The sequence below is a fragment of the Anser anser genome (genome assembly GCF_964211835.1).
Source record: "Anser anser genome assembly, chromosome: 3".
Taxonomy (NCBI): Eukaryota; Metazoa; Chordata; class Aves; order Anseriformes; family Anatidae; genus Anser; species Anser anser.
The window spans coordinates 22,273,455-22,289,622 of NC_139722.1; the positions used below are offsets into that span (position 1 = coordinate 22,273,455).

At 39.2% G+C, this 16,168-nt stretch overlaps 1 protein-coding gene across 8 annotated transcripts in view; it reads left to right on the plus strand.

Moving 5' to 3' along the window:
- Nucleotides 1–16,168, plus strand: part of ARHGEF10 (Rho guanine nucleotide exchange factor 10) — a 120,743-nt gene that overhangs the window by 27,479 nt on the left and 77,096 nt on the right. For 7 of the 8 annotated variants that reach the window (XM_083829898.1, XM_083829902.1, XM_083829900.1 and 4 more), the window contains 8 exons: nt 3,846–4,016; nt 5,343–5,633; nt 6,909–6,972; nt 8,083–8,162; nt 8,534–8,590; nt 11,427–11,590; nt 14,663–14,779; nt 15,974–16,088. In XM_083829898.1, the coding sequence (XP_083686024.1) occupies nt 3,846–4,016; nt 5,343–5,633; nt 6,909–6,972; nt 8,083–8,162; nt 8,534–8,590; nt 11,427–11,590; nt 14,663–14,779; nt 15,974–16,088 (1,059 nt within the window). The remainder of the gene's footprint in view (nt 1–3,845; nt 4,017–5,342; nt 5,634–6,908; nt 6,973–8,082; nt 8,163–8,533; nt 8,591–11,426; nt 11,591–14,662; nt 14,780–15,973; nt 16,089–16,168) is intronic. The other variant, XM_083829903.1, reaches the window with a different exon arrangement.

The window sequence follows — 16,168 nt, forward strand, 5'->3', positions numbered from 1 at the left end:
CCCAAGTTTTAAAACTCCAAGTATAGATTTTAAGGAAGATCAGTAATTCCTCGCAGAATGGTATTGGCATAGGATGAAGAGGTTTAATCAATTATTGTATTCTCATTGCTCTGGCTGGCACTCGTAAAGTTAAGAATGTAAGTAGTAGTGAAAAGGCAAATTGGATTTTTAGTAACCAATGTAATTATTCAAAGTAATTTCAGGCAGAGTCTGTAATGCCAAACGATTATAATTTAGGCCAAAAAATAATGAATTTTAAAGTGATGTTAAAAAGTTGTCATCTTTGGACACCACTTACCACATTCCCCTCCCACCCCGTATTTTTCTGCAGTCACAATTGCCTGGAAATCCACTTTCTGCTTTACACCTAAAGGATTGGAGGAACTGTAACTTTCTTCACAAGCATTACATTTTGCAAGATACATGTTGTTTTTTTCGGTAGTCAGATTCAGGTCAAGCTTAACTATGTTTTGTGTCTTCCTAATTTATTGTAGAACTTCCCAGGAGCAAAAATATGTTTTCCTGTGTGTGCTGTTTTGATGTAACACAAACAACCGTAGAAACAGTACATATTTTCAAAACTGTAGTTACCCAAAATGTCTTTTTTGTGTAACAGTCTGTATTTATCTGCGGCACTGAGCAGTTCTTCACTTGAAGCAAATAGAAATCACCCCCATCCTCTGTTTATTTTTGTTACTAAAACACGTTTCCATAAAATGAAACAGTATTCCCTGGAAATTAAAAGTTCAAAGCAGAATGCTTTTGCATATGAAACTGGCAGGATCACTAAGTTCAAAGAATTAACGTAACCTGCAGGATTAAACAAATGTGGAAGTGATGCAAAGCTGAAGTACAGTTTTAAAACTAGCTGGTGGAAGGTTATTTATCTCCAGTATGCCATCGCTAAAGGACGTGTGATCTGGAAAGGAGCTTTACTTCTTTCTTTTTTATGTCTTTTTTTCATCCTAACCCGCCACTGATACAGTTTGGGGGCTCTTTCCATCCTGTAGTGCCCTATTACAGAGTTCTGCACCTTGTTTATTCCCAGTGCAAAGTAAATGTAAACACGACACGGCAGCATTAACAAACATGACAGGAAAAAAAAATAAAAATCAGGTAGTACCTTTCAATTTATTTATTTTTTAATCTAAGTTGAGAAACTCAATTCTTTATTAGGTTTTCTGCCCTCAGTTGTAACGTATGAGTTGGTTGGGTTGTTGGGGGGGAGATGGAGAGGAAAATTGAAGGGAAATAGCGCATCAGTTGACCAGGGTTTGCTCCTGGCTCCTGAGTCATTCCTTTTGCTTTTAGTGTCTCAAATTACCTTTTTTTGCCAGTGGCAGTTTTTGTCTATCTCTGACAAATGACACTGTGCTGGATTTGTGTGCCTGGGGAATTGCATCAGTGTGAAAGTGCTGGAGCAGAGAATAACCAGGCATATGATACCTAAGCTACCTTTATAGGCCCTAAGGAAAAAAAAAAAAAATTGATCCAGAAGCTCCGTAACTAGCAGCCACAAAACTTCGTCTTGCTTCCTAGATGTTTGCCTGCATGGTGTGGGTATTTCATAAATTAAATGTATGTATTCTAGAGCTGACCTCTGGTGAGCAGGTGGGTTCCCTGCTCTTCCTTCAGCCCTGCTCAAGCACCACTCAGGTTTTGAGTGTGACCTAATCCTGTAGAAGTGAGCAGAGCAAGTTTAACCCTTGCTGGTTATCTCACCTTCCTTCTCCTCCCACTACACAAAATGCAGAAGAGCTTTTTTATGTGTTGGTAGGGTTTGCTGCTGATGCTCGCTTGTATAGAACAGCAAGAGGAGTGGCCCGTGGCAGCGTGTGCACACTTTAAGTTGTGATATTCTGGCTGTTACCAACTTCTGAGTGCCATCTACTTACTTGTCTGCCTAGTCTGGGTGACTAACCACTATTTCATGCGCTGGTAATCCCAAAAAAACGCTCTACTTGGAAAATACAAACCTGTGAAATACTAAATTTGAACTACAGAGAGAAACTGAAAACCTTAAAAAACAAATCAAAAACACACCGACAATAATAAAACCCTTTCCTTTCTTTTTCTCCCTTTCCTGTTGAGCAGCAAGCAGTACAAAGGCAGTCCAGGTGGATGCTGAATCAGGAAGAATTCTGTGGTTGTCTTTAAGTCGCTTGGAAGAGCTCAGTAGCGTTTTTTCATCTTTCAGAAGAAAAGTATTGCTAATGGCCAAAAGCAAATATGAAAAGCCTCAATCCAAAGGCATTCTGACAAAAGGGTTTTAAAAAGCATCAAAATTAAACTGAATGTCCTGCTGCCTCAGCCACAAACCGTGACCGTAAACGCAGGGAAACCCCTTTTTTGTTCCTTAATATTTTTGCAATTAGTTCACTTTCTCTCCTACAGAGAGACTGCATGAAAGATCTTGTTATTTGCGGCTGTGATAAAATATGCTGGCTCAGCCTGCCCGAAGAAACAGAAGCCTTGGCAAGAATGCTGATTACCATGACAATCCAAGCAGTCCTGCATGGCAGAACAGCTGATAAGCGTCCAGATTCAGGAGATCCAGCCGTCCTTGCATGACTTTGTTTTTAATATCGTGTTACCTGAAGGAGGGGGAAAACCCTATGAACTTCATTTATCTGTTTATAAAATATTTGTGTATTTACGTTATTAAAATATATTTTTGTTTTTGTATTTCCTGTAACTATGTGCTTTTATTACATTTTAATGCATTGTTGAACTCCTGTCTAAGAATGGTTTTGGGGAGGAGCTTGGGAGGTTAGTTGGGCTGAAGAATTTCCACAGATGTTTCTGCACAGAGACCTCTGATAGCGAGTTTTCTTTCCAGATGGTAGTGGAGCAGCTGTGGCAGGTCTAGAGAGGGAGGGGTGGAGCCCTTTTGTGGAAACAGAAGGGTCTGGGGGGTTTGGGCTTCCTCCCTGCAGCTGCAGTGGCCACCCCTGCTCAGCAGAGCATCTCCAGCAGAAGCTTTGGATCCTGCCCTCAAGTTTCATGCGATGCAATTATGTGGTAAAAAGAGCAGTAGATAGATAATGCAGTGAGAAGTTTAAAATCCTCCTGGGTTCTTCATGCTCATGTGGATAAGAACGATAGCACCGAGGGAAACTGCTCAGCTCTTCTTCTTGCTCCCCACCCCTGCATGGGTTAGCAAGGGTGTGGTGCGGGTTGCTCATAAGCAAAGACAAAAATAGCCCAAATGCTCCAGGTCCCAGCCACGTTAGGATGTACTTTATTTAAGCTGTTCATTTTTCAAAGGTAACCCCCCCCCCATTCCAAAATGTACCTCGATGACTGAAGTGTGTGGTAATGGGGTTAATAGATTTAAACCAATGACCTCGTGTAACATACCGTCTCAGATTGGGGTAGGGAAAACAATCTGCTGCTCTTTAATGATGTGCGTGAAGAAAGTTACGGTCGCTGTCATTTTGATTCTGTTAAGAAAGAATAGGCATGGAAAATTGGAATTAGAAAGGAAAAGTGATTTGATATAGAAGAGTCCCTGTCCAACTACATTCATTCGTGAACTTTTCTAGCTTAAAGAATCAGCTGCTTTAATGTTTTTGTAAATCTTGTTTGCTTTTGCCATAATGAACTAGGACAAAAAGGTAGCTGTATTGTCAGTTTCTGTTGCTTTCTGGGCAATTTAGTTATATTAAAGGATTTGTTGTAAACTGCTGGAGGGTATCAACGTGTTGAGAAATCTCTATTCTGTTCCAGTGACGTAACATTTTCGGGTGTCATTTTATGGGCTTCATTCATAAAGTAGAGCACCTGCCTAACATCTGACATCCATTATTAAAGAGCAAAAAAACAAAGCATGTCTTTCTGCATAGTTCTAGAGCAAGAGCCTAAAGCCACGGGTACAAATGATGAAGAGGAGGACGAGGGAGAACAGTTCGACTTCGACAGTGGAGATGAGATACCAGAAGCAGACAGGCAAGCCCTTGTGCCACCTCCTCCTGATCCTGGAAGTAACGCAGAGCACCAAGAGGCTAACGGCACCGGTAAGTCACCCCGATGGGCTCTGCCTCCCTTAGGCTAAGTAAAGAGGCAAGACTGATGATGGAATAAAAATACTTGTAAAGAAGAGAGATCCATAGAATAGCTGTGCAAATGTTTTGATTATTCGTGCTAGCTGGACTTGTGGTAGATTTGACAAGGCAAGTTGTCAAATCACACATCACAAATCACATTGTCACACGCAGTTTCTCTCAGGTTTCCCATCCACATCCAACGTAAAGCAACGTGCCAGTCTCAGTCCTAGTGCCATGCTACAGGAAAACTTTTACTCCCTTGCAGCTGTAATAGCATGAAGATGGCTCGAGATAACCTGCCTTCACAGCTAAGCTTGCTGGTTGCTGATCTTATGATGTGCATAAAAAAAAAAAAGTCAGAATGTAAAAATCTTGTTCATAACAGGAGTCTTATTTTATTAGACATTAAAATATTTTTACAATGCTTGCAGATGTTCCCAGTGCTGAGGTATGTTCTGGAAATCGCTGTATTCTACTCAAATTGACAACAGCTGATTTTGCTGACTTTGATCCAGTTTCCTTTTGTAAACAGTCATTGTGCTCATGGCAATGAGAGACAAATAACTTGTCAGGTGACTGAGCAGATTGACAACCTGGAACTTAAAACATGGCTTTTCCCTGAAAAATTCTTGTTTGCTCATCCTTTTGTGAAGACATGCTTACAGCTTGAAAACTTCTGATCGCTTGGGATCCAATTCTGTAGCTTGCTTCAGAGTAGCCTTTGGTTATGTTGTGCCCCAGCTTGTCTCTAGAGATACCAGGAAGTTTGTGTATCAGAAAATAATTTATTTTCAAGGAGGAAAAAATGAAAAGTTATTTTCTTTCCCCTTTTCTTATCAGAGCATTTTCAGGACAGCTCTCTGAAGAGCATCCCTCCAGTGAGCTTTTTCTTTGCTCATGGCTATTCCTAAAATGTTTCTTTTATTTGTGTATAAGACACAAATTCCTCTAAAATATGACTTGCAACTTGAGGGCTTAAGATGGTTTTTAGCTGTGTGCTTATGGCAAGCAAGAGGGGACCCTGGCCACTTGTCAGAATCCTTCTTATCCCATATTTAGGATCAAGTTATTGTTTTTCTGTAGGCATCCTTGTAACCCAGTTGTTTTGCTGTCGTTGCATTCTTGATCTGTAAAATGTGGAGGAGAGCATTACTGTGTGGGAGTTTTGTGTCATAGACTGTAAGCAGATTGTATAGCGAGGATCACATAAATGTTTAGGATATTTGCAAAGAGCAATGTTAAGCAGCTTGAACAGGTATAAAAAATAAAACTTTGATTATTTTTTTTTAACTAAAGGGGCTGATACCTTAGAAAGAAATGGGGAACTACGAGCATCAGAACCTGCTGTGGAAGGCATTCCAACAAAAGTAAATCCGTACTCAGTCATAAATATTTCCCCAATGCAAGAAAAGGATCCATCCTCCTCCCCAGAACCAAGTCCTCAAGATGAACCTCCAAGTCCGAATGTGTCCGGTGGCTATTCTGTCCCCGTGCCCTGTGGCTATGCTGTGCCATCCAATTTACCTTTGATACTGCCAGCATACTCCAGCCCTGTTATAATACGCAGTGTTTCCGTAGATGAAGAAGGTACTGTATTTATGCAGCTTATTTTGTTTGATGGGGAATCCTTGTTTAACTTCAGATACCTGTGCTGCTTTGTAAATGCTTGTGTACCACTCAGCCTTGACATCTCTGGGGGATTTGATGTCAGAATAACAGCTCTGTTGTGGGGTGGGAACTAAAATTTTGCTGAACTTAAAAGCATCAGTTTATTAAAACAAACAAAAAGACAGGGAAAAAGAAAACATTTTAATGGGACTCTGCCATATTAGGATTGAGATAGTTAAATTAAGATGTCTAAGAAAAAAACTAATATACACAGCCAGTTCTTTTCCAGCCTTTTAAGTCCATGATGGTTGACATTTAGTTTGCTGGCACCGTATCACAACATAAAGCACAAGTCAGGACTCCTGTCTTATCTTGCCATTAAAAATGATTAATGTTAATTCCCCCTTAATGTCATGAAATAATTTCCAGAGTAATAATTCAGTGCTCAGGCCAAGTGATTTCTTTGCAAACCCTTATTGTGCTTGATCTAGGTCCTGGCAGAGTTCCTGTCCCTTTTACCTTTTCTATATGCACTTCTGTTTGTTTTGTTTTGTTTTGTTTTGTTTTGTTGTAAACCTTGTGAATTTAAAATTGCTGTGGGATTTTTTCCTTGATAATTTGGTGAATTCTCTTTGTCCTTTAGTATGATTGTAAGATGGAAGAGGAAACTGGAAAGGGGAATAACTATGGATTATTACAGAAACAGGAACAGTCCCCCTATTTTGTAACCAGAATTGCCAAAGTTGACAGCTTAATGTCAAGAGAGCAGAAAGCTTTCCATATCCTGTCTTTTTTTTTTTTTTAATTTGTTTTGCTTTGAATACAGTACTCTTTAGCTAGGAGGCAATTCTACTGTAATTCTATCTACTATATGTTTTTTGCAGCCTTTGCTATCTACTTCCATTTGGCATATAGGAGAGTAAAAGCAAAATTTTTGTTGTTATTGCCTGAAGAGGAATATATGATTGAGAGATTAGAATTATATACATCAGATATTGTAACTTCGTTTTAGTAGCTCTTATACCAAATTGCTGCATCTGTGTGAATTCTTTCAGTTGCAAAAATAGAAAAGGTAGTGTGAAGAAACTCATACTTTTTTTAGACATACTTAAGAATAAAAGCATTGTGTGGAAGTAGATTATTTATTAACAATATTAGTAAAATCAGCTTCTTATACTAAAGTGTACCATTTGAACCTCACTGACATTATTCCAAGCATTTTATTGATTATATGTTTTTTTTTCTACTTCGCAGGTATGCAGTCAGCAACTGAAGAATGTCATTGTAATTCTTTAAACTCAGAGGAACCCCAAAATAGGTGATTGCCAGTTCAGCATGTTTTAATGATCTGTAAAACCTCAATTTCTGAGAAAACTTGCATTTGATAAATCAAATAGTTCATTTTTCATGTCTGATGCTTCCATGTTTTGTTATTTTCATCTTCTTAAATCCATAGCTCTGCTTGTTTACCAAAATCTGCACTGATTGAGGTCTAATGTGTATAACCATGTGTGACATTTTTGAACGAATAAGATATAATTTTTGTAGAGTCATAACAACTGCCACAGAGTTGTGGAGATCTTGTAGCCTGCTTCTCTCAGCAGGACCACTGCCAACATGAGATCAGACCAGCCATGGCACGGTAGCTGTGAAAACCTCCAACGATGGAGGTGCGGCAGCTTTCCAATGCAATGTCTTTCTTGCTGCACTACCCTTTACATATTCTTCTTTCTTCCTTAATATCCAAAGCAAATGTTGCAATATGTTGACCATTCCCCACTTCTAAGTCATCTGATACTGCACACAAAAAAAAAGTTGGGCTCCATCACCTCTGTAGCTCTCTTTAAGATTGTCGTAGCTGCGGCTGAATCACTCTTCTCACCTGGCTAAGTAAGCTCCCTGTCTTCAACCTCTTTCTTGCAGGGCATGAGCTTTGGTCCCAGACCACTTTGGTAGCCCTGTGCTATACTCCAGTCAATTTCCCCACATCTCTCTAGAAGAGAGGCGTGCCAAAACTGGATGGGCTGCTGCAGGTTCAGCCTCACCTGTGGCAGCCAGAGGGAGGATAACAGCCTCCCCCAGCCCAATGGCTGCATACCTCTTCATATTTTTACTCTTATTTACAGTGGAAATGCTATCTGAGAGTTTTGTGTTCTAGTAAAATAAAAACAAAAGCATTTCTTGAGGTTGGAAGGGGAAGTGTTTTCAATTTATTGACTAAAACTGTCAGATAGAATAGATTATTAAATCCTAATTACATACTAAAGCAGTGTTTTTGAGTAAGTAGCAACCTAAAAGTGAGAACTGGAAGGCAGTGAGATGTTTTTATTTATTGACTTGGTTTCATGGTTGTTTAAAAGTATTGTCTTGTAGTTTTTAATGATTTTATGCCCTCCCTGCCCCCCCCCCCCTTTTTTTTCCCCTCAAGTGAAGATAACCAGGTCAAGAGAGAGGATGATGCTCTGGCAAAGTGGGTTGCAGATCCTGCAAACACTGCATGGATGGAAAGTAAGTAGCAGCGAGTTCAGAGCTAAACTGTAGAAGAAGGTCAGTTTTAAGTTGTGATAAACAGTGTATGTAATGTGTACGCACATGTATGTTTTACGGGAATGTCCGTGGTCACTTTTATTGTGGTTTTTCAGGCATGTTCTGGAGCCCAGTTGTACCCAGTTAAAATATTCAGTAGCATAACAAAATGTTGTATTTTAAAACAAAGTTAACATACACTTTTACATGATTCTGTGTTTTCCTTTAGAAAGTGATGAACTATTTCATATCCTCCAAAAAGCACTTCATGGAAAAGGAACCAAAATTCTTTGTTGCTCCTGTTCAGATTTTGGGTGATTGCTCATGTCTTTTTTGTTTTGTTTTTTTTGTAGACCCAGATGAAGTAATTTATGATGATGTACCAAGAGAAAATTCAGACTCTGAACCAGGTTTGAAGTCTTTGTAATAGAGACCATGCATATTTTAGTTTAAGTTGAAAGCAATGTCATATGGCCTGTGTGCATGTGTAATGAATAGATACATTAACTAAGTTCCATGTAAAAAGAATTAGAACTCTGACAGTAATCAATAGGTCTTACAAAGTTCAAAATTAAAACTAACTTTTAACACGGTCTTGTCTCATCAGGTCTCCTACACCACTCTGCCCATAAGCTGAATTCTGCTTTGTTTTATAGATACTCTGGGAAATCCCTAAGTGGTTGTGTTCTGTATATTAGAGAATTACAGTTGTGGGTGTTGTAGCTGTAGTGACCTAAACAAAGCAAAGTAGGTAGGGAAGGAGTGTTTTAAAGAGTTATCTAGTACAATGCAGCATTATCACAGTTGCACAGAGAACTGCTCTGTTCTTGGAAGTACCCCTTCACATAAAAATACCTGTTAGATGGAAACATGTTCAGCTCACTGAACGTCACTTGAAGAGGAGGTTCAGGGCAGCTATTCACCTTTCTGGCTTTGACTCTCCAGAAATGTTTTTTCTTCAGCTTTGGAGTGGTCTAGCTCCTTATTGTGCAACAGTGTTTGGAAGAGGCAGAATAAATCTTAAAGTAGCAGCTGAAGCCTAGATTTTACCTTTACTGGGTAGGAATAGTGGAGTTAGGGGGTCAAGAAGGCTGTTTAAACAAGTTTTTGGTCAGCTTTGTTGGGTGGTTTTTGTTCGCAGTGTCTGTGCTTAAGGCTTCGTTGCTGCTAACAAACTGTTTGAATGGATCTGCTTATTGGAAACTCTACATCTACTTGTCATGGATCTCAGGGTACAGGCATTTATTTGATTCTGAAGTTGGCTATGACCATGTTAATGGTTCAAGAAAACACTTGGGACTTCTGGTGTGAAGCACAAAATTGTCTTTAAAGCCTTAACTTACTCATTTCTTGCCCTTAGTGCTATCCAGGCAAGACGTTTCGCAAACTTTATTACTAACATTCATTTTGTTTATTATTTCAATGTATTATGTTGCATTTAATGGCATGAATACTTTTAGTACCAGAAAGTCCCATAGTGGACTATGCCACTCTGGGCAGAGATGTGTTTGCGCTGTGATTGCTTGGTCTGGAAGCACATAGACCGAGGCCAGAGGCTGACCTGAGGGGATGTTCGTGTCATGGATGCTCTGCTGAAGACCTCTGTCAGAATTTTCAGCTTATCCCAGAAACTAATAATTAAAATTTTGACATTCTATTTGTCCCCGGAGTTACTGAAAGTTTCTGAGAAAATAGGTAGCAGGGGAAATTTCATCTTTGTATGTTCATGATCTTTATGTTTATTGCTGATATATTTTGACAGGCAGACATTCCTGTTTCAAGAAAAAAAAATAAATCTATCTGAGCTCAGTTTACATTAGTATGTAAACAAGATACATCCACTAAATCACTGGGTATAGTGTGTCCCAATAATTGCATTGCAAAATTTTGGCCTGGTTAAGTCTTGAATTATTTTGATTTACTATGATAATTCTTTTAAATTATTCATTGTGCTAGTTTACCACTAAGATGTGGTCCTTCAGGCAGTCTATTTTAAAGACAATCTTGATATACATGGAGACAAAAAAAAAATACATTTTTATTATTCCAAATGAGAGGAGATTCTTTCGTGGTAATTCAAAATAGTTTAACTAATGCTAATATTGGAAGATTTTTATTGGTCAAAATGTATTTTTTTAAAATCATAAAATCCTAGGATCAGCCAGATGTGTAGAATATGTCAGCTTTTCTTTCAAGTATATATTTTTTCTCAATTTAAGTAAAACTTTAATCTTAAAATAAAAGCATGGCTTTTGTTTACTGAATTTAATGTGAGACAGTTTTAAATGCTAAGTTATAACCTCTGACAATAGGGATTCCTGGCAGAACTGTCCATACTTTTCTACTTGTATTAACAAAGGATTCTGCATGTAGGGTGCAGTAGGGTGCATGCATGGTTGTTTCCTGAAAAATATTTGGCAATAAAAATTTTCCATTTTGTTTTGAGGTACTACATGTCTGTGCCAACTAAAACAGCAGCTGAGGTAACGATGGAAAGCTTAAAGTTTAAAAAAAAAAAAAAAAAAGTTGCCCAAGAAATGTGATTATTTGTAGTATTTTTTTCAGTAACTATTTTGGAAACATTTTTCCAGTGACTTTAACGGGTGGTACTTCGGTCAACCTCTGAAATAATAGCTTCCTAGATCTTGAGAAGGTTAATATTTCAAGCTCTTAGACTTGATGGACAAGGTAAGACAGGAGAGAATCCTAGTCACGGCAGGAGTGCCATTGTAGCTGCAAGAATGATGAGTCATAAAATACCAGAGTTTTGTAATGTATTTTTTGCTACTTTGGTCTGTTCTGCTTGAAATAGTGACATTTTCATTTGATTCTCAGAGTGTTTTAGCTTTTGTTTTTTTGATCATGAAAAATTCTTAGCAAGCTTGGAAGTTTACTGCTCAGTGCAGACATCTTCACAGCTACAGTTTGAGCTTCCATTGAATTTCTTCTAAAAAATATTGTGACATTTGGACAGAACAGCATAATTTGAGCATGGCATGTTTCTAAAGGTATCATGGTATGTACCCAGAACACCAGTCATGTGTCCTGTTCTAGTAATCTGTTACAGCAAATTGCCAACAAATTGCCATTTTGGATGTTTTGAATTTGGGTTGCTTTAAACATGTTAAAAAGTGCACATACAAAAGTCTGCATAATTCCTTATGGTACATCTGAAAAAGGTTTTTGTTGTTTAAACAAAAAGGTATTTCAATGTAGCTTTCTTTTATTTTGGTTTAATTCTTACAGAAGAAATGATTTATGATGATGTTGAAAATGGTGATGATGGTGGAAACAGCTCGCTGGAATATGGGTGGAGTTCAAGTGAGTTTGAAAGCTATGAAGAACAAAGTGATTCTGAGTGTAAGAATGGAATGCCCAGCTCCTTTTTGCGAGGCAACCACAAAAGACATGTATGTATCCTGCAGTGCTGCTGTCATTGAGGTTATCCTGATTTTCAACACCTGCCTTTCTCACTTCTTCTGTATTTCCCTTCTTCTCAATCCATTTTCAAATACCAACATCTTTTTAAAGGAGACAGAAATCTGTCTCCTTTAAAGAGACTGTCGTTAAAAATAGGATGAATTTTCTTTGTGGGCAGTTCCTCACAGTTTCGGTTTTGCAGCTACTATATTAGTGTAAGTGGTAAATGTGTATGGAAAATAATGTGAAGAAGAAATGGGATAAGCCTGACAAAACTTGAAGTTTTGGGATCCTTTGGGCACTCAAAAGTCATAAAACTGTGCTAGTGTTCCCTACCTTTTTGTCTTAGGTCACTTTGGTTCTGTTTTCATTCACTTTGGTTGTTTGAAGGTGTGAAAATATTTTTGTGTGTGTGTGAAAGAGAAGTTTGTACCATTTATTAAGGGGAGAAGAAAGGTGGTGTGGTTAAAATGCTGTGTCTGTGACATCTCTGGTCCATGCCACAGGAGCCAGGAAGACACTGACAACATGGGTATTGTGCCCTCCCTGCATCTTTTTGACTGCATGTCGGGAGGAGACCTGGACTCCTGTGCTGTCTCCTTCAGCTACCCTCCTTTTGCCCTCATGCCCTTTCTGTGAGAAGAAAGTCTTGTGTGGGAGCTGGGGCAGCCGTCCCGCTGCCAGTTCCCCGCTCTGAGGGCTTGGAGGATGCAGGCACGGTGCAGAGACTGGGCGCAGCTTGTTTGAGAAGGGGGACGGGGTTTGGTGCCTGGAATCACTGCAAAAACCTCAGGGCTTCCTGGGCATGTGCTAACCAGTAAGAGATGCTGTAAGCTACTTCGTAATTGAGTATAGTCAGCATGCAAAATGCTCCAGTGGCAGTAGGATGTAGGGAGGCTGCCATGGCTGGGGTAGCACAGCAGTAGGAAGAGGAAAAACCAAAGGCTGGGGACTGAACCTGCCCATTCTGCTTGTTTTCTCATTAACGTAGGTGTGCTTGCTTTCTTTAGCTGCATTCTGCTTTTGGCTCTACATATTTTTTATCCTGATTTAAATACTACTACTACCACCTCATTTTACACCATTCTTCCAGGGACTGCGGCCCCAAGTACACTTGCACTTTCAAAAAGAAAATGTACAAGAACATTAGGGAACTTGCTCAGCACTTGTTCTTCCATGGCACCCTTATTTTGATTTTGCAGGCTTCTTATCTTAATGAAAACAAAAGCCTCACTGTCTTTGTCTCCCTTCGGTACCCCTTACCTGCTTTCCCCTGACCTCCATCCTTGCTGCGTGCCCTTTGGAAATCAGGGAGTGAGCAATTAGCTGGAAAACTTGATCCCACTCAAATCAGCACTTTGTAAGCTGAGTGCTGATGTTGTGCGTTTCAGTGGTTTTTTTTTTTTTGGTTTTGTTTTTTGACCTGACTAGAAAGAACAAGTTCAAGCTATTGCAGCAGTTTCTTTCTGGGGAGGTGTTGGACTAGCCTGAAGAAAACTGAGTTTGGTTTTTGAATACCTTTGGAAGAGACTGAGAATTACTTTGCACTTGAGCTTGTAAGTCTTAGCATGGCTGTTGGTTTGTTCTTCTGAGGATAGGGGTGAGGAGCCTAGGAATAAATTTGCTGGTGGATGGAGAAGTTGGAGAGACCACCCACACCTGTATGGGTGTACTGGGAGCTGGAGAAGTCAGGAAGCTAGAGAAGGGGTTTGGAGGAGGATGAGGAAAGACTGAAACTTTAGGATTGTTAAGATAAACAACCAAGCCCTTGCATCAGCATTTCAGTAGTAGGCAGAAACCACTCCCCTTTATACCTGTTCCCTTTATCCATTCCTTTGACTAACTCTCACTTCTCCTCAGCTCTTGTGATGGATGTTAGCAGTGTTTTCCCAGCATGTCTCCTTGTAAAGTCTTTTAGAGCCTGTGAGGGACTTGTCTTACTATTTTTTTCTGTTGGTTGAAAAGCATGGGAAGGTTGGAGGCATGATTTTAATTGTAAGTGGTGGTATGACTTCCCTCAAAGTCACTTTTATTATAAGTTTTGAATTGTTATCTTAAATTTTATTTTTTAAGAATAGAAAATGTTTGTACTATCAAATATTTCTCAGCTGTGAACTAGATTCTGTTCTTAATTACACTGCTGTAATGCCAGAATCATCGTGTTGGAGGTAATTGCATCCTGACCCAGCCTAGCAGAGCTAAATGCTGGACCTGCCCCTTTGTTTTCAGCTCAGCCGGCCTTCTCTTTCCTGATGCTTTGATTGTGTGCCAGATAATTCTGTTGACATCAAGCTGAGGGTTTTTCCATTGGGCTTCTTTTCTGTTATAAGGCACACAAAATATTTTTTTCTGATTGAATTTTTGCTGCTTTTATCTTGCTTTCTCAAAATGTTTAGTGAGGATTAATTAGTACTCCAGGGTATTTCTCCATGAGAACTTCCTTACCTTGCAAGTGCTTGTACTGATGTACAAGGTGCTTATGCCTGCAGTCGTTCAATGAGGCTGTGACAGTGCAAAGATGCATGCTTCCCAACTCCCACACATGTGGGAACTACAAGCCTGTGCATCCTCCCTTCTTATTTGCTCCTTACCCAACTTGCTAGTACAGTAGATCTCCATTTTCTCAGGTGCCACCAACTTCTGCAGCTCCTTCAGCCCTTGAGAATTCCTCTGATTTGCTGTTTTGAGAGAGCCAGAAATGTACTGGCAAGGGGTGCTCCTCTGAATGATGAGCTTGAAACTGATGTGTCATTTCCAAACGGTTTGTAAGAGATGCGCACGGTATAAATAATATGCAGTTAGCTTAGACTAAGTGACTTTGTCCCTCTCTTTACATAGCTGCCAGCACAGCGCAAAGGTGCCTGGCCGACATTTGGTAAGTCCAGCGATCTGCAGCAGTAGCGGTCCACTCGTCGGGCTGGAGCTTCCCTGAACGAACGTTTTCTCAGTTATCTGTGTGTCAGGAGGCAGACTGGGCAACATGCATGATGTATTTGAGTACTTTAGCATAACATTTGCACTACAGGCTTTTTGAAAAGATTGTGTCTTTTTATGCACTGTAGCTTTCTCATGACCTAACGCGTTTAAAGGAGCATTATGAAAAAAAGATGAAAGATTTGATGGCAAACACTGTGGGAGCAGTAGAGATTCAGCAACTAAAGCAAAAACATGAGCTGAAGGTAGTGTAGTTAATTTTTGTAATTAGCTATTTTTAAATGATTGCTTTTCCATCACAGACAATATTGTCTTTCAATAATGGCTTGAAAAAGTGGACAATAATTTGTTTAAAATAGTTCTAAATGTGCTGGATTGCTATGTAGTTTGTCTTAAAAGTGCTTTGTCAAGGACTTTTTCTCATGTTTATTTGTAAATTGTAACAGTTTCAGAAGATCAGGTAGGGCATTGGCCTGCCCTTATCCCAGAGTCTGAGCGAGGAGTGAGCCCTGGTGCCTTTGTGAAACCCCAGTGAGCTCCACAGGGCGAGCATGACCCTGGCGCTCTGTCCGTGTCGGATCAAATTGTAGGACAGAGAATCTCGCTGCTGGCCATTCTGAATGGAGCCAGCATGAAAAGGCTGTTTTTTTGCTAAAAACTTCAGCTCAGACAGAAAAAAACTGCCTGAGTGCAGCAAGACAGCTTTGTTTGTATTCTAGTGCAACTGATGATGTCAGCACGGTTCTGGCAGTAGTGGGTTTTTATTTTTATTTTTTTTTCTTTTTTGCCTTGGCAGCATTTAGGAAAGGAAGGGTACAAAGCAGTTTTTAATGAACATATTCTAGCAAAGCAGCACTACTTTTTTTCATTAAACTTTTTTGCTGTAGTATTGTACTACAAAATATACTTAATTAGATCAACTTACTGATTTCTTCAATTACTGAAATTATTAGTTGTAACATTTTCTGCAAAACACAGTGTTTATTTAAGAATATAGTTAATACAGAACCGAATTTTTAGGTCAGAAATACTTCGGCAGAGTTAGTAGAAGATGAATAAGAACCCTTACCATTAATGATAAGTTTTCAGTGTTTATATATTGTAAAGTCAAGCTTTTGAGACTATTCTAAGTTCAGATGTTTGAAGCAGAAGGGTTCTTAAAGCATTCCTGTTATATTGGGTGTGCATATGAGGTTGTCAGAAAGTGAGACCCTTTCTCAAGGTTTGATTTGATTAGGAAGTACAGATGCTCAGATCTGTGGTTTGAGGGATTTGTGTACTTACTATAGCTATTTCTTTGACTTTGGGCTGTATTTATAGCCTAAACCACTTGACAACATTCTTTTAAGAGATATTTGGATCAAAAGCATTCTGCATGTTACGCTCAAGTCAGTTGCTATTATTCGCTGAACATGTAGACTGTATTTTTTATCTTACAGATGCAAAAGCTCATGAGAGCTGCTAGAGAAGGTACCAAAGATGGACTTGAAAAAACAAAAGCAGCTGTGAAAAAGGGTCGTTCTTTCATTAGAACTAAGTCTTTTATTTCCCAAGGTATGTGTGTCGGTTATACTGTGCTAATGTTGTTTTTTTCTAGTCATTTCTGACAAAGGAAACAAATAGCCTAGCAGTTT